The sequence below is a fragment of the Lingula anatina genome, chromosome 3, assembly GCF_051362555.1.
Source record: "Lingula anatina isolate TDL-2025a chromosome 3, LinAna3.0, whole genome shotgun sequence".
Taxonomy (NCBI): domain Eukaryota; kingdom Metazoa; phylum Brachiopoda; class Lingulata; order Lingulida; family Lingulidae; genus Lingula; species Lingula anatina.
The window spans coordinates 4179934-4198345 of NC_141769.1; the positions used below are offsets into that span (position 1 = coordinate 4179934).

Sequence of the window (18412 nt, forward strand, 5' to 3'; positions counted from 1 at the left end):
TGAATTTGCGAACCAGGAGCAGCATATTCATCATGGTGTGGGGCTGCATCAGCATCCATAGGGTGGGCGAATTGATAGTGGTTGATGGAAACATGAATCACTAGAAATATATCGATGTTTTTGAGTCAGGCTTGCTACCATCTATTACTAACATTATGGGTAACAGGAATTATCCATTTGTTCACCACGATGACAATGCTCCTTGTCACAGGCCCAGAGCAGTTGATGATTGGTTTGATCAACAGGACATTCGCAGGGTGATGTGGCCTGCCCAGTGTCCGGATGCAAAAATAATAGCAAATGTGTGGAATGATATGTCAAAACTTTTGACAAATGCCCGTCCAACCAGCAGAGAAACCCTATTATATTCAGTGTTTCATATTTGGGCCAGCATAAGCCCTGAACGCATCAGACAATTATATGAATCCTTGCCTCGTAGACTGGCACCTATTATTATGTCACGTGGCTATGCCACTAAGTACTAATTTTAGACATGAAACTGCATATTTTGGTAAAATGTTAATTTTGTTCTCATTTTGTGATTTTTTGTGAAATTTGATGTTAATAAAATGATACCAGGAGCATATCATTCCACAGTCATTTATCTCCTTCATAGTATTGGTTCAGTAGGGGTGGCACTTCTATTGTCCAGTGTGTGTACATCTGATTCCGACATACATAGATGTATGTTCAGCTATACATGTGCAGCATGTATAAATGAAAAAACTACACTCATTATGTCAGCAAGCTTAGGGATGTTCATACTTTGATTCAAGAGTTTATGACTTTAAATTCTTTATTAGGAACCCGGGTTTATGGATAAACCAGTACTTTTTATCGGGACGTCTGAAAATGGGAAGCTTGAGGTCAGCAAAGATGCAATAACAGCTCTGCAAAACATCGATATCCCTGTAAGCGTAATCAGTGTTACAGGAAAGTATCGTACGGGAAAGTCCTACTTGATGAACTTACTGTTCGGCGAGAGCAATGGCTTTGCCTTAGGGTCCACGATCCAGTCCAAAACCAAGGGAATCTGGTTATGGTACCGGCCACACCCAGGAGATTCAAACCGAGGCTTGGTGCTCTTGGACACGGAAGGATTGTCTGACCCCGAAAAGGGCGACGAAAACCATGACAACCAGATATTTGCGTTAGCCGTGCTTTTGTCAAGTTGCTTGGTGTATAATAGTATGGGTACAATAAGTGAAGACGCCATCAGAAGCCTTCAGTATCCTTTACATAATTTTCTTTATTCGTGATTTTTTTATCTGCGGATAACTCACAAAGAAATAACTTCTGGTATACAACGTAATAATTCTGAACCTTAAATGGTTAGGAATAATGCTCTACAGTTCAATTACAGAGTTGTTTATTTTAATTCAGTTTAATTAAGTTTCAATTTGTAATGATAGACAAAACTTGTTTAGAAATTTTGAAACTTTTCAAAAAAAAACTTTGCACAATTATTAAAAAATTGAAAAATTTCCCATAACTTTATCATATGTATTAGTTTTAAATACTTAGTTGCTTGTAAGAATACTCAACCAACGTCTCACGTACTTGTATATATATTATAAAATTGAAAAATGTCTTAGATCCATTTTCCTCAACTTGGTGGTTTCATTACATCACTGACGGAGCACATCAAGCTTCAGAACACAGCCGACGAGGAAACCGGTGAAAACTTCGACGGTTCTTTCCCCTTCTTTGTTTGGGTAGTCCGTGACTTCGCACTAGAACTTCAGCTTGATGGTAAACCTTGCACAGAAGATGAATATCTCGAGAGGGCGCTGCAGCTCAAGCCAGGAAAAAGTCGAGCTGTTCGCGACTATAATTTTCCCAGAGAATGCATCGGTTCGTTTTTCAGCGGCAGGAAGTGCTTTACGCTATGCAGACCTGTTGAAGAGGATTCCAAGTTACAGACCTTGGACACCCTGAATACTGAAGACCTAAAGCCCCAGTTTGTCCAGCAGTCAGAAGACTTCAAAAACTGGATTTTGGAGCAGAAGATGCAGATGAACGTTGGTGGATGCATTATAAGCGGCAGAAGTAAGTGTTTTTATTATTGTTAATGTGTAGAAATATGCAAAGTCATTTGCAAAATTGCTAAATTAGTTTTATAAAACATAAATAAATTTTTAATAGGTCAATGCAACAAATTGTGAAAATAATAATACAACAACGTTGCATTTATGAGACAAAAAATCCAACGGTTTAATGGTTTAAATTCATGGTTAAAATCGTTAGCTTTTTGGCACTGGCTTCCAGCTATCTATTTGAATTGACCCACTTCAATTCCACAATGCATATAAACTTCTTTCCATAGGATTACTTCAGTTAGCCAAGTCCTATGTAGACGCCATCAATGACGGGGCAGTGCCATGTGTCCAGAGCGCAGTGACAGTGATGGGAAGGAACGAATGTGAACGGGCGATTGACCTGGCCTCGGCTGCATATATGGAAGAGATGGACAACGCCTTGGGCAAAGCTCTGCCGGTTGACATCGGGGTTCTCTCTGAGAAACATAAATCAGCCTTTGACTCCGCTGTGAAGCTGTACCATGCAAATGCCATGCTCGACTCTCACGGCCAATATTCGCAGAAAATGCAGGTGAGGTCCAATGGAATGGACATTCCCAGACTCTTTCTTCAATTCCAAGACTCTTTCTTCATTCCCAGACTCTTTCTTCAATATCTTTTCAGACATTTGAACCGATACATTGAGATGTTACTTAACCTATATTAATTGATTCTCTTGTAAAAAGTCGTCCTCGTTTTCCGTGTCATGAGAAGAGATAGATGACGGTGAGAAATCTGTAATAACTGTCTCCTTCGATCCTTTCGTTCCCTTGTTAACCCAAGAAACACATGCATTCAATAAAAACTTTCCCGCCATTACCTGTTGAAATGCGTTTCATGCTTCTGCTGCTTAATAATTGTAGGCTGCACTTGACAACTGCTACCGGATCTACACAGAAAATAATTGGCAGGCATCTGTCCAAAAGTGCGACCTCCTTTTAAAAGCCCTTGTACAGGAGTCACTGAAGCCAAAGCTAGATGAGGCAGCCTTCAGCGTCCCCGGCGGCTATGAAAAATATAGGGGAGAGATAGATACCATTGTGATGAAGTTCGAAAAATCTGAAGGAAAGGGTCCAGCAGCGGAGGAGCTGTTGGCTAAATTTCTTGCCGAAAAACAAGATCAAGAAGAGGCCATTTTAGCTGGAGATAAGGTAAAATTAGACACCCTCTCTCTTAGTAGAGATTCTTACTTCTTTGAAGAGTGGAAAGAAGAATAAACTAATATTGCCCACAAGTTTAGAAATCATAATAAACCAGGTAGTTTAAGACCTCAAAATTACTTAGCGAAATACAAAGATAAGAAACAAGAAGTAAGAAACAATATATATTATTTATTTAGGCAATGACTAAAATGGACAGGGAAAAGGCTGAAGTAGAAGAAGAAGCCAAAAGACAAGCTGCTGATGCCGCCGCAAAGTGCCGCGAAGCAGAGATGTTGAAACAACAAATACTCGATGTTGAGAACAGCATGCAGATCAATATGACTATGCTGAAAGGCGAGTTTGAGAAGAAGCTGCAAGAAACCGAGGCCGGTTACAAAGCTTTACTTGCAAAGAGGCAAGCAGAGCACGAGGAGCTTCTGAAGTCTGAACTGAAGACCCAAGCCCAGCTTTTAGAAAAGTCCATAAAGGATGTGAAGGAAGAGCACAACAGGACCAAAGAGAACATGGAGGAAACGATCTCAACCTTGAAGACCACTATGGAAAAGAGACAGTCACAGTTGGCTGAGATTTCCCAACAACCTAATGAAGCCGATGGTGAGTGTTTGCCATTTCTCTCCGGGTATGGCAGGCCCGTAGCCAGGGGGGTGCGGGGGGTTCGAAAGAACTGCCCCTTTTGTCAAGAAAAGGCCCATTTTTGGTAAAAATTCTAGGTATACATAAGTTTCATTGTAAAAGGTCCGCTTTTTAAGAAAAAGAACCCCCCTTTTGAATTTGCTGGCTACGGGCCTGTATGGTGACAATACTACTGCCCTTAGCTCTGAATATGAACTGTTTCACATAAGAATTATATTCGATGTGAAGTAATCGTCTTCCTTGTTTCAAATTGGACGGAAAACAAGCTGGCAATGCATGATCACTTTAAGGTGATTCGCGAAATGAAGTTGAATAGCTTGAAGGTAATTATTGTAGAAAATAGTTTAAAATCATGCAGTAATCTTATGTTCGTTTTATACGTTGATTTCAGGGACTGGGTCTCGCATCTTGACTTGGATGAAAGAAAACCCAGAAACCCTTTTTGCAGCGTGGGATACGATAACCTCGCTCGCAAGAAACAAGAGTTCTGCAAGTGGAACTGTGCCAGACAGCGAAGCAACTAAAACCCCCTTTACACTGGACGGCGTCCTTTCTGCGTCCTTTGTGCGACCATGAAACTGGCCAGGACGCCGTCGGACGCTCAAAGAACGCACAGTGATCGCCAAGGTCGCACAAAGAACGTTCAAGCATCGCCGAGGACGCCACGGACGCCGCGAAGTTTTGAGCATGTTCAAAACAATCGCAGAGAGAACGCGATGGAGGATGGTCGCTCAATGGACGCAGAAAGGACGCACAAGCATCGCCGCGGTCGCAGAGAGGACGCACAAGCACCGCCGCGGTCGCAGAGAGGACGCACAAGCATCGCCGCGGTCGCAGAGAGGACGCACAAGCATCGCCGCGGTCGTAGAAAGGAGGCACAAGCATCGCTTTGGTTGCAGAATGAAAACGCAAAGATCGTCCAGTGTTCGGCACGTAGAACATTTTTTTTTCACTCTCAAACGGGGCCGTGCTGAGGTATTTTTCACCAGACAGGAATTCTAAGGGCAACAGTGGTCTCATATCAGCCTCCGATTGTTTTTTCCCCTAAAATTCATGAAATGATCCTTTTTTTAAGGTTATTATTAAAACGAATATTTTGCCTTTTTACAAGATGTATTAATTGCCAGAACCTTTTACAGAATGCGTCTTTTGAAAACGGATTCAAATAATCTATGCTGTGTCAGTCACACTTTTTCGTTTTCGGCGCCTATCCATCCTTCTTATAAGGATAACAATGAGCATCTGGCTGATTATCAGTCCATGCAGACCTTGCATCACTATAGTTTTAAGCGTTTATTCCCATTTATTTGTTTTGTGTGCTGGAAATGTTCTTTATTGGATAATCTGGTTAGAACCGATGAAAAAATATGAGTTAGAATATAGAGGACGCCCAAACAACGCTCATCGGTCAAACAGGATGCAAAATGATCGTAGAATAGACGCCACTGATCGCCGATGAAGGTACAGAGAACACAGCAAGAATGCTTTATGGTCGCTCTAACATCGCAATGGACGCCTTGGTTTGCACAGGGGACGTACAGTGGAGGCAGGCAGGTTGCTCGCAGTTTTACAGGTAAAATCAAGATTCGGTCGTTCAAAGGACGCACAAGGGACGCAGACGCCTTTACACTGAGACACGATTTAATTGCTTTGGCGATCGTTGAGCGTCCTGACCACATTTTTGAACGCAGAAGGGACGCAGAAAGGACGCCGTCCAGTGTAAAGGGGCCCTAACCAACAAGTTACCCCCGCAAGTAAAACGGCATCTGAGCATTCAGCGGCTGGACAGTTTGAAAATGTGCGAAACAGGATGAGCACTACCGGTAATTCGAAAGACCATTCTCCACCGGGTGCCCGTCCTCCGTTTGGGTCGTTGACCTCCTCCAAAAATGCGCGCGACGATGAGAACAAAAAAGGCACTACCGCTGGTCCTATGGGTGATCAACCCCAAGGGGCTGTTGGAAACGATAGACAACTTCCTAAAGCCAAATTTCTATTTGGTCGAGCTGGATTTCCCCAAGACACGCCTAATCTACGAATCCGTGTCTCTCCAATTGACCAGATACGTTTGAGAGTGACACCTGAGGGATTCAGAAGAAACTACTCTGGACAAGGGAACAAACAAAGAATGGAGGAGAGCGGCAATGCAGCCAAATTAGAAGAGAAAAGGAAGATGATAGAGGCACGTTTCAAGTCCGCGGGGAAACCAAGTCAAAACGCCCAAGAAGAGTTGGACTGAATACATGAAAAGAAAAACAAGCAAAAGTAATTTTCAAGAATTGTAAGACGAGGATTAAGCAAACGGTAATGTATATTGATGGCTTTGCCATGGACCACCTTTAATCCACATGGTACAATTCGCATTTGAAAGACAGGAACAGGATTGAAAAAACAAACATATTGATTACGTGGCCATAGCTGTGATCCAGTTGACCACAGTGCGCTGCATTAAAGCTTGACAAAAATTCTCTGCCTGTACCGAATGAAATGTGCTTAAGCTAGTTCTCGCGTTCTTTTTGCAAAAATTGTCACTCGAAGTCTTAAACTGTACGTGTGATAGTTCGTCTTTCATTCCAAGGGAGATAGGTGTATTGCAGAGATGCATTTACGTTGTTATATCTGTTGAAAATATTTGGATTTTAGACTATGAACAATAATAATAATAATAATAATAATAATTATTATTATTATTATAATTATTATTATTATAATTATTATTATTAATAATATATTATTATTATTATTATTATTATTATTATTATTATTATTATTTACATATATAGACACCCCAGACTGATAAGTATTATGCTTTTATAAAACGTGCTTAAATACTTTATTTAGAATTCCATAACATTCTTCAACACATCTGAGAAAATACGCAAAAAAAAATACTGTGTAGACCAGTTGATTGCAGTACATAGGTGCAAATGTGTATTAATTTCTTATTTCATTGTATATTTTATATTTTATATATATATATATATATATATATATATATATTTATATATATATATATATATATATATATATATATTATATTTCACTATACTGTTGAAGAGGGGTCCCTTTACTGTCTTTGTGGTCTGCGTATTAATATGTGTATATTCAGTTTGAAGTAAATTATTTCACGGTATGACAAGTGTCACAATTTACAGTGTTGTGTTCTTAAAGTCCTGGAATTCATTCAATTAATATGACTTGAAGACAGTTTCCAAATGCTAGGGAACAAGGAGTAAATTTCCATTTATTTTGGTCTTTAGAACTTGTTTTGAGAGAATGCTGCATGACATTAATTTCTGAAGACATGGGCATACAGAAAAACTGTGAGAAAAACTTTAAAAGGACAAAAATACCCTGGTTACTAAAAACAGCATATAAAAGAAGGTGCAAATATCGGGCTTAAGACATCTTTATTCCAACACCAGTAGGTAAACTATTTACGAATACCTAAAATTCTGACACATTTTAATAATGATACTTTATTCTTTGGCACGAAATTTAAGAAAGGAATTAAATTGAGTTTTTTTTTCACTATTCATTGTATCTCTGTGCCCGTGTTGCCGGGGTAATAATCACTGATTTTGACCTGACCACAGTTGACACCTATGGCAATCTCAACATACGCAACAAAGCTTGATGCTCTTACTCCGCTGTTATAATTCTGATTAAACATCGGGCATTCCCACATGATTGATGTGTAACGAGATAGCTCTGATTGGGTGAAGTGGCACCAATCGTTGGTCTACTGATGGTTTCGTTAGGGATACTAGTGTTTCGTTGCAGCAATGGCGTTCTGCACGTCTGGGCTCATGTCGCTGCTACCAGGGCTATCAAGCGGCAAGGCATTCCATCTGACAGGTTTCTTGATTTTTGTCTGGAATAGCATTCCAGGTATCAGTCAGCAAGTAATTGATACCGAAGATTTTCTATATCTGGTGATCTAGATGGCCACGATAGCTGTTTCTGCAAGGACATACATATTGCGATTGTAAATCCTCTTCAGCGGGCCCCGAACCCCACGTCAAAGGGGGGGGGGGGGGGGAGAATGTGGGCTTCACACCCGCGGAACCCCCATTCAAATAATTACGGGTCCACCCCTGTATATCTAAGATTTCCTTCCATCGTAATATAACTTAATATTGTTAAAGAGGATACGAATTATTTCACAAGCGGAAAATGTGCTGTGTACCTAAAATTCGTCATTAAACTGATATGATTTGAACCTGCATCAAAATAATGAACGACAAAACTATATGTCATAAGTAAACTCCCATTTATTTTGATCTTGAAAACTTGTTTAGACAAAATGATGAATAACATGATACCTTGGCATTGGATCAGGAAAAAGCAGCACACTATCTCTCTTCATTATAAAGTAAATAATACAAATAATATACTGTATGTTATACTATACTGCGATCTTAAAATATCAAAATAAAGCACAAAATAGTTTTGAATTAGAGATAAGCAATGACACCTAAATAGAACTCCCAGTACAAAGCCAAAACAGGGTACAAAATATTAGTTAATAAATACACGTATGTGATTTTGATATCATATAATTGCTACGTAAACCAAAGAACAAATGACAGCCAAATTAAAATCTATAAATCAAAAATGCAAAGAAAAAACAAGTTTGGTAAATATGCACAACTAACAATGTACAACTAACAGTACAATTTGAATGAATTCAAACCACTTAGATATGACACAGCACACCATAAATGTATGAAAATAGAAAACCTTGGGTTTTATTCTGTTCTTTTTGTGATCCCGGAATTCCCCTACTTGTAGGAGACCTTCCATTTCCTTAACACTTTGGCTATATAAGTCTGGTTTTTGACATATAGTCGTATAAATATTGGATTTGTAAAAAGAAACTAATGCATCTAAATGGACACAAGCACTCACACAATATGTATAATCACCTATACAGTACGTGAAGTTCATTCTTCCCTTCAAATATTATGCATCATACATGTGGTAAAACGACATAAAATAAAGCCATTCATTAGAGATAAAACCATACCCGATACAATGATATATCTTCTAGTAATAATAAACACTAAGTACAGAATGTCATGCAATATACCGATACCTGTATATACATGTAAGTTCGTCCAAACAAATTGGCAATGATTATTAAGTGAAAATACACAGTCCCTTTAAAATCTTTCTCTTTCCTATCGAAAAAAAATCCATTTACACGTGCATATACTGAAACAAACTGATTATCAGCCCCGCGATGCCGAGAGGACGGAGCATACCGGATCTGGTAACCTGGGCAGCGTTGCAATAGGACGACCTGCAGTAGCAATACTCGTACTCGAGTAAATAGTTTGATTTAACGCAACCAGTCGAAACACTGCTGCTGGACATGCACCCCTTGTTGATCACCTGATAACCTGTAACATGAGCAACAAACGGACGTTAATTGTATCTTGAAATCAAAACATGTACGTACAAAAATCGCCTAGGCTTATATCCTTTACCAAAAAGTAAGACCAGAACCTATGACTGGGGGGGGGGGGGGGGGGGGGGGGGTAAAAAATAAAAGAAGTGACTGTATGGAGTTTGACCAAAGAATTTTAACCAAGAGAAAATATCACAAAAGCTTGTAAATTGACTGACACTCCAATTTCCACGCAATTGACAATTTTAAAGTTGAAATCTTACACGATTTTGTTTTAGAATCTTAAATCACTTTTTGGCATTAACGTCCATTCAACACTGAAATGAGAAATCATTATCAACCATGGGCGTCCGCAGGGGGGAGGGGGTTAGTGGGGTCACTTGCCCCCCCCCCCCCCCCCCCCCCCCCCGAAGTTTTGGCGGGCAAGTTAATTGCGGGAACCCAGCCAATCATTATCTCCCCCTTCAATGACTTTGACCCCCCCCCCCCCCCCCCTGGAAAATTTTCTGCGGACGCCCATGGTATCAACGTAGTCAAGATATATGAGAGAAAAAATATTTAACACAGTTAAATCACCATATTGGGACCCTTAAACTTACCACTGTAAGTTGTTACAGTCTTGGAACATCCATAGGAGCATTGTGTCGTGCTACCGCCAGTGCTGCTGCAGCTAGTGCATGAATAGCAAGTGTACCCTGAAAAAAGTCCGAAGAGAAATGGTAATTACATATTTTTCTAAATTAGCGTCGCCTGTTTCTTTCTAATTTTGGCTTTCTTTTACCTGCTGCAAAAACTGTACCGGTATGTATATGCTAGCTACAGATTACAAATTATACACACAAACTGAGAGAGAGAGGACAAGGGGGAAGACGCACCTGTCAGAGCCCTTTGGATTTTAATTCTGAAGTCGTGTCCTGTGGCATAACCTCTATAGTAGTACACATACAGATAACGTCCAGTGGAATAGTACGTGCCAGATGAGGTGCTCGTACATCTGACAGTTCGCTGAAATGAAGTTGAAGCATGAATAGTTATGATATTTGTATATTTTCTTAAAACTCTGACAAAAGACCGATTACGAGAGACTGTGTGGATATCGCTCTTTTTCGCACGAAAAAATGATTTTCCATTTCTTTCTTTCTTTCTTTATTAAAATTTATTAAATTAAAATTTTATCTTCCCCGTGGCCCTCATGCGGTAAGTAAAAGTACGTTATGAAACATTTACTCAGTTAATAAAAAAATTAAAAAGTGTGTTAAGACTTTCAAAATAACATCTGAATAAAACTAATATATAAATAAGACTATTAAAATGAAAATAAAACATAAATAAAGATTAAACCAATAACGACAACAATCCTCATTTCCGATAAAAATAAAAAGAACTAATTCAAAACTTTTTAATGATTTAAAATTTCTAATCCCTGTAATAAGTATAGACCTGCAGTGAATAAAATGCCTCTGTATTTGTCATCTCACAAATTAAACTGCTCTTTGGTTGAAGATCTGGTCTTTCTCTTTGATACAGTAGATATTTCATTATAAAATAAATAACTCATGTAAAAAGGTGGTTGGCCATTTAGAGACTTGTATACCAATGTAACTTTCCTAGTATCTGTAAATGGAGAGCCAGTTATTGATAAGATTAAAAGAGGAATTGTTTTGTCCCTCCGTTTTTGGTATATACAAGGTTAATCTGGCGACACGTTTTAGATAGCTTTTTTTCTTAAAAGTGCGAGTTTACTGTCCACTGTCTTTCTGTATATGAATTTTCCCAAGATAACTTACGTTCAAAACCACGCCATATGCCTTAATATCTGGGTAGTATTATGACGTACATGTACATGTATCAAGTGCCCTGAGTTACCCGTATGTGACCTCACGAACTAGCGTGCATTTCATTTATCATTATTATATATACTACAACTTATGAGCCAACGTGTACGCTTTAAGATGTACGTTTTGGCACTCACAAAGGACTCATTGTAGACTCATTAATGATATTCTTAAGCCAGAAAGCTATCATCATGCTGTTCAAAAACAGCCTGTTTAGGTTGTTTCTATACAAGCAAACCGAATACATGCATTTACGTTTTGTTTCTTACCAGTACTGAAGATGATGAGGAATATCCATCACGTATTGTCACGTACGGTGTACAACTCGACATGCTGACACTGTATACATATGCACTCAGGACATAGGAGGAGGAAGAGGAGTAAAACCTCATGTAGCAGGAGCTCGGTGCATAGGTATAATAGGAATAATACGTTGGATCCAAGTAATAGATGTCAGAAGAGTAGACGGTCTCTTGATCACTGCAGTGAGAATAGTAGTTATCCAGGTACCGGTAGTATGCTAAATTAGAAAGAAAGACAATCATCTTTGTAAGATCGACTCCAAAGATTATCTCTTATGCACTGTTTTTTTTTTTTTTTTTTTTTTTTTTTCGTAAAGTTTCGTAAAGCTGCTGTCATTCGTATAAATAGAAAATGGCGAGAGATTTTTTGTATTTTGGAAGTGTTGCCGAAACTGTCAGTTGGTGAATATAATAGAAAAATAAAAACAGCGGGGCTCCAGAAGTGAGTAGAAATTCTCCAGTCTTATAGCAGATTGTATAAACCCCTGTGATCAGAGGACAGGGATCCAGGGTGTTCAGGATTAATGCCCTCCTTCACCACATTGTTTCATTGTTTGGCAGAAATACCTTCGAAATTGGAACACAGGGACATTTCGAAATATGGAGCCCAGAAAACGTTTCTAAAAATGTATACAAACTGATCTTGTGGGAAAGTAAGGGGCCTGAATCTATCTTCGTGCCCCGAATCCCACTCCGCAATATACATGTAATACTTACTGCCTGCCTCCGAGCTGCGCACAAAGATGATCAATAGAAGTTGAAGAAACCACAATCTCCATGGTTTATACATGATTGTTAGTGCCCTGCTAAAAAACGAATTTAATGTTTAAAAAAAATACACCACCCTGGGTGAAGTGAGATATATAAATGGGGCCATGTTTACAAGCGACCTCTTGAAGTCAGGAAACATCTTATCTACATGGAGATAAGTCGCTACCTTAAAATATCAGTACACTAGTACAGTAATTTGAACTGAAATTGCACAACACATTTTCTAGAATATAACAAGGCATCAGTTGGCTAACTACTTCAAAACTCACCGTTTCTTCCGCAATTCTGGTTGTTGTTGTCTATAAAATATCGAACAGTTTCTTTTTTAGTGTTAAGATGGCCGTGAGGTGAAACTACCGTCAACAATGTTTTCCCTAACGACACTTTGTAAAGACCCTAGTTACAGAAGAACAGCCCATAAACGAGGGCAAGAAAACAATAAGTTAACGTCGAAAGAGGGGAGGGGAGGTAAAGTTAACCTCACTAAAGGCCATAATCCATGCCTGCATGAATGACTTTAAATGCTGATCACGGAGCAGCACAACGTTCAAACGAATAATGCCGGCGGTGTCTGAATAACTCTACTGAATAACTCTAAAGTCACAGGTCGCCCAAGTTTTCTATTGATAGCTGCCCTGGCCTCTGCTTTGCCTGAAACAAGACAAAAAGTGTATGGAGGCTGACATAATGTATATTTAAATATTAAAGAAGCGTTTGTATTTACATACTACGCTTTATGAAAAACTAGCAGAGAACTGCAATGTGCGTCTTAGTTCAGAGCTGCAAGTATTGATTTTTAGTTTTAGCTACAACAAAGACATAAAAAGGACTTATCGATTTCATGAACTTCGGTCGAACACTTGAAAATCTATCGAGGATCTTTACATAAGTGAAACCAGTTTCATTTTCTGAAAGATATCTTATTTAATAAAATAGCAGGCATTTTGCAGGAGTTATAACATGTTAAGGAGAAGAGAAAAAATATTGATTATAAACCACAATATAGCCACGCAGATGAATAAAAAAAAATAAATGTCGTTCAAATGACGTTACAACGCACATACAGTACAACATCTCGGCATTTAACGCTACGTACACAGGACCTACAAAGGTAAAAGCAATGAAATGATTGCTATCGTACGCTGAAAAGGAATACTAAGCCACAAAAGTGCCATGCAATGTGATATAGGCTAAGCCAATATTGACCTAAATATAATTCTGTTTACACAGCTGAAAATTATTATTCACTTTTTTATTTATTTGCTGTCTCCGCTGTTTTCTATGTCCCAAATAGAAACCTTGTTTTGATTCAGTTCTTTCTGGAGAAACAACATAAGAAGTCTCCAATTCAGATCTTTGCCATTGTCAGTAATATTCAGCCCTTCGCCTGTCACGTCTAAAGCCTCTTGATAATGCCTGCAGATGGCGCCACTTGGTATCTCTCATAGCGATCGTCTGCTGCAGTTTTGATATCAGACGTCTCCCCTCCACCCCCAGGGTCCAAATATACATGTACGTAGATGATTGTTGTCGGAGGATTAATATCTATGACGAAATCTGTATCCTTTTTTAGTATAAAATCGATGATTTTCAAGCAATTGATTCCTGAACGACGTGCTGGCTACCAAAAATAATGAAAGAGAACGTCAATGCAGCTAAATCGGAATGGAAAAAAGAGGAAACATGCAGGCACGTTTCAAGTCCGTGGTGGTGGTGGTGGGGGGGGGGGGGGGGGGGGGGGGGCAAGGCAAAACGTCCAAGAAGTGTAGGATTGACGAGATAGGAAAAGCAAACTATTATATAGATTGTACAGAGGATGTTTCCTTTCTTCTACACGTACATTGAGAAATCTTTTCAATATTTTCGGATTTTAGTCTCTGAATAATGATCATGGTAATTTTAATAATAATTATATTTATGATTTTTTTATTCCTCTCATTATCAGACATATATATATATATATATATATATATATATATATATATATATATATATATATATATATATATATATATATATATATGCAGACACTAAAGACTGATAAATATTGTGCATTTTAATTTCCATAATTTCCATATTAAAAGATGGCATGCTTAAACATTTTATTTAGAATAACATTACATCCCTCAACGCATTTTAGAAAGTTTTAGAGGTAATTTGCAAATAAGGACTGTGAAAACTAATATATTTTGATACCAAGTTACACATGTGTATTAAATGTTTCCTTCCATCGTAATATATGTGCTTAAAGAATAAAAATAAATTTTATGACATGGCAAGTGTACAATCTTCAGTGTTGTTTTTTTTTTAATCCTTCATTTAATAAATATATTTGAAAACAACAAAATGATAACTGACAAAACTGTATGTCAGGAGTACGTTTTCTATATTTTGATCTCGAAAACATGTTGAGACAATGAAAAATGACAAAATACCTTGACATCGGCATAACGAACATGCAGGGCATGCGCAGTCAAGATCACCTTCATGAAGTTTCTATCACCACCATAGTGAATAATGTAAACGGCATGTATATATTCTGTGGCGAGGCAAAGCATATCCAAATAAAAAAATAGTTTTAATCAGAGGTTAACAATGGCACATGTTTTTTTTCAATCTCGTAGCAAAAAAAAATTTAAAAGAGAACAATACATAATGCAAATATATCATATACATGTATATGCAATTATGTATCATATACATTCTATATTAAACACATTCTATATAAAAATATAGTGTCAAACACATACACAAGTACACACACACATACACACACACTTGCACACGTGTATACATGTGGATAAATATCTTTATATCGTCAACAGTACAATTTCGTTAATTAAAAGCACTGAAGGACACAAAACATATAATATGAAAGTAATATCATCGGTAGTCCATTCCCTTCTTTATGCTCCCGGGGGTTTTCCGCCTGGACCTGTATCTTATCCTTGTGGCTGTACAACTTTGTCTAATGATATATAGAGATATGAAGAGCATGTTTGTAAAAAAACTCCAAACGCCCTCTTATAGTCTTGTAAGTTATCGTCCATATCAGTACCGTGAATTTCAGGATCGTACATGTATATGTGGAAAAACTACAAAAATAACTAAATACTCAGCAGAGATAAACAATAACAGATCGTTTGACTTTTCGTCTCGTTATAATGTGAAAAAAAGGTAGGCCTACTAAGTGTGGAATATTATGCAACGTACATGTACACACACTGGACAAAAGAAGTGTCACCCCTACTGAGCCAATACTATGGGGGAGATAAATGACTGTGGAATGATATGCTCCTGGTATCATTTTATTAACATCAAATTTCACAAAAAAAAGTCACAAAATAAGAACAAAATATACATTCTACCAAAATATGCAGTTTCAAGTCCAAAATTAGTACTTAGTGGCATAGCCACGTGACCTAATAATAGGTGCCAGTCTACGAAGCAAGGGTTCATATAATTGTCTGATGCGTTCAGGGCTTAATTATGCTGGCCCAAGCATGAAACACTGAATATAACAGAGTTTCTCTGCTGGTTAAACGGACATTTGTAAAAAGTTTTGACATATCATTCCATACATTTTCTATTATGTTTGCATCCAGACTCTGGGCAGGCCACATCACCCTGCGAATGTCCTGTTGGTTAAACCAAGCATTAACTGCTCTGGGCCTGTTACAAGGAGCATTGTCATCCTGGTGAAAAAATGGATAATTCCTGTCACCAAACATGCCAGTAATAGATGGTAGCAAGCCTGACTCCAAAACATCGATATATTTATAGTGATTCATGTTTCCATTAACCACTATCAATTCGCCCAAGCCATGGATGCTGATGCAGCCCCACACCATGATGAATATGCTGCTCCGGGTTCGAAAATTCAGTGCATGTGGTTCAAATGCTTAACCAGCAATTTGCCAGCATAGTACCCGTCTGTCATCAGAGGTCAGACCAAAGCGACACTCATCAGAAAAAATATATAGGACCAATTGTCATGAACTGTCCAGTTCCAGCCCTGTTGACCCTAGTTTACTCTACGTTGCCTGTTTTGTAACGATATAAGAGGTTTCAGTCTTGCTACCCTGCTGTACACTCTCTGAGCATGTAACCAACGCCTAGCAATTTTCACAGACACATTCTTATGTGTGAAATTGTCCCACTGTGTTGTCAACTGACAAGCAGTGTCGAACTTTGACAACCTGGACATCAAAATCAGTCGTCGGTCTTCACGGCCAGTATTTTTTCTTGGACGTCCCATCAGAGGCAATTTGTCTCTTGAACCAGTGTTTCTATACCGATACCAGACCCTCTGCACGGTTCTGACTGAACAATTCAATTGTATCGATATTCTGAAATTGCTTATATTCCGCCTCTTCAGGTTGATAACTTGCACCTATAACCGTTAGATAATTGCCTGTATCTTGCCATATTGGAGTAAGTCAGGAATAACATTTGCTGTACATGTACAAGACCAACAATACAGTTCCATGGTATAGCGGTTTTATACTCATTAGTCACATTATAAGTAGACCAGGCATTATAAGTACCCAAGATCTGCCTACTTTTATTACTCTGAGTTAGGGGGTGACACTTCTTTTGTCCAGTGTGTGTACATAGGACATTGATTTAAAATACAATTGCAAGCAAAATTTACTATAAGTTACTGTAAGTAACTGGCTCGCGCTGCCAGTAATTACGCCGCGGGATATTCAGGGCACAGACCGTGATCATAAGATACCGCGAATAGAAAATAGATTTTTAGAAAATAGACTTTCCATGTGAACGAAGCCAAAGACTTGGGACTCTTTACCCAAAGAGCGTGGAAACGCATAGGCCCCATTTCCATAGACACTATCGGTTTACATATATCGATCCAACTCTGCTGTGACTCACGCTGAGTGCAATCAGCTTAACAGATTAACACTCCTCCTGGCGTTCAGTAGAATACAGAAAAGCTGGTGATTAAACGCATAAGTTGGAAACAAGAGGATGCGTCCTAGTTGGTTAGAGAATGCGTGCGATTCAGTTTAGCTGATTGCACTTAGCAAGAGTCGAGTTAAATAAACTGATGGTGACTATGGGAATGGAGTCATAGGGGGCATTCAGAAGTAGTCAGTTGGCACTAGCTAGTGCGCATTAACTCCACGGGGACTCTCGCTGAATTAATAAAGGTCACCATCTCAAACCAACCGGCCATAAATGTTCCAAATATCCATTCACTGTGTAAAGTAAAGATACACCGTCCTTTCAAAATCTCTGTCTTCCATTTTCAAGAATTTTCAGTTACATACCGGGGTATGTATGTACTGAAACAAACTGATTATCAGGCCCGCGATACCGAGAGAACGGCATATACTAGGTCTGATAGCCTGGGCCGCGTTGCAATAAGACGACTTGCAGACGCAATATTCGTAGTCAGCAAAAGAGCTCAGTGTTTGTGAGCAACCGGAATAAGAGCTACTGCTGGAAATACACCCCTTGGTGATCGACTGAGAACCTGTAAAATAAACATAAAAACATAAAACAAAGTATGTATCTTGAAAAAAGATCATCGAAGCTTTGTTAAAATCGTATAGACTTGTAACTTTCACACGTGTTGGGACCAAATAGAAGATAAAAGAAGCGAACAGCTTGAACTAGTATATATATATATATATATATATATATATATATATATATATATATATATATATATATATAACATTACATGGGAGGAAAAACTCTTGGAGCAGATGGGTGGGTGTAAAGGTAAGGGATGCTTCATCCCAGTTGACTCCAGACGTGCACTGCTATTTTTAAGTTAAATTTGTAACGAATTTTTAACATGTTTTTGAACATGTTTTAACATGTTTGCTTAAAAGCAAAATTGTTCATTTGTTGTAATTAGATATATGGTGAAAAAATATTAAAGACAGTTAAAAACCCATATTGTGACCCCTTATCTTACCACCAATAGTTGTTATGGACTTGTACCATCCGTTGGAGCATGAAGTCGTGCTACCGCCAGTGCCGCTGCAGCTAGTGCAAGAATAGCAATTGTAGTCTTGAAATTTCGATTTGAATCAAGTATATACGTGCAACACATTATGAAAAACAAGCGAAAATTAGAATATGCACTTTATCACAGCTCAGAAGACTCCATTAAGAAGGACTTAGCAATCTCCCTTACTTAGTGAATTACATGAAAGTCTATCAAGGATCTCTATCAGTGAAACTA

The 18412-nt window shown here is 38.4% G+C and overlaps 2 protein-coding genes across 3 annotated transcripts; one reads left to right on the forward strand and one right to left on the reverse strand.

Annotated features, from left to right (window-relative positions):
- The first annotated feature begins 815 nt into the window (after positions 1-815).
- LOC147762802 (guanylate-binding protein 3-like) lies at positions 816-6573 on the forward strand. Its single transcript, XM_087007752.1, has 7 exons — positions 816-1157; positions 1596-2049; positions 2327-2610; positions 2942-3229; positions 3418-3835; positions 4266-4394; positions 5605-6573. Exons 1-7 carry the CDS (start codon positions 816-818, stop codon positions 6111-6113), a joined length of 2424 nt encoding a protein of 807 aa, XP_086863878.1. The 3' UTR covers positions 6114-6573.
- A 1555-nt stretch (positions 6574-8128) lies between these two features.
- Positions 8129-12879, reverse strand: LOC106180397 (uncharacterized). 2 transcript variants are annotated; one of them, XM_087009733.1, is made up of 6 exons: positions 12465-12879; positions 12142-12227; positions 11392-11642; positions 10163-10292; positions 9887-9982; positions 8129-9279 (listed from the first exon to the last, which is right to left on the reverse strand). In XM_087009733.1, the coding sequence occupies exons 2-6, from the start codon at positions 12212-12214 to the stop codon at positions 9077-9079; spliced, it is 753 nt and encodes a 250-aa protein (XP_086865859.1). In that variant the 5' UTR covers positions 12215-12227; positions 12465-12879; the 3' UTR covers positions 8129-9076. The 2 variants fall into 2 exon arrangements, with proteins under 2 accessions (XP_086865859.1, XP_086865858.1); XM_087009732.1 differs by having other exon boundaries at positions 12142-12230; positions 12465-12855.
- Between the last annotated feature and the right edge of the window lie 5533 nt (positions 12880-18412).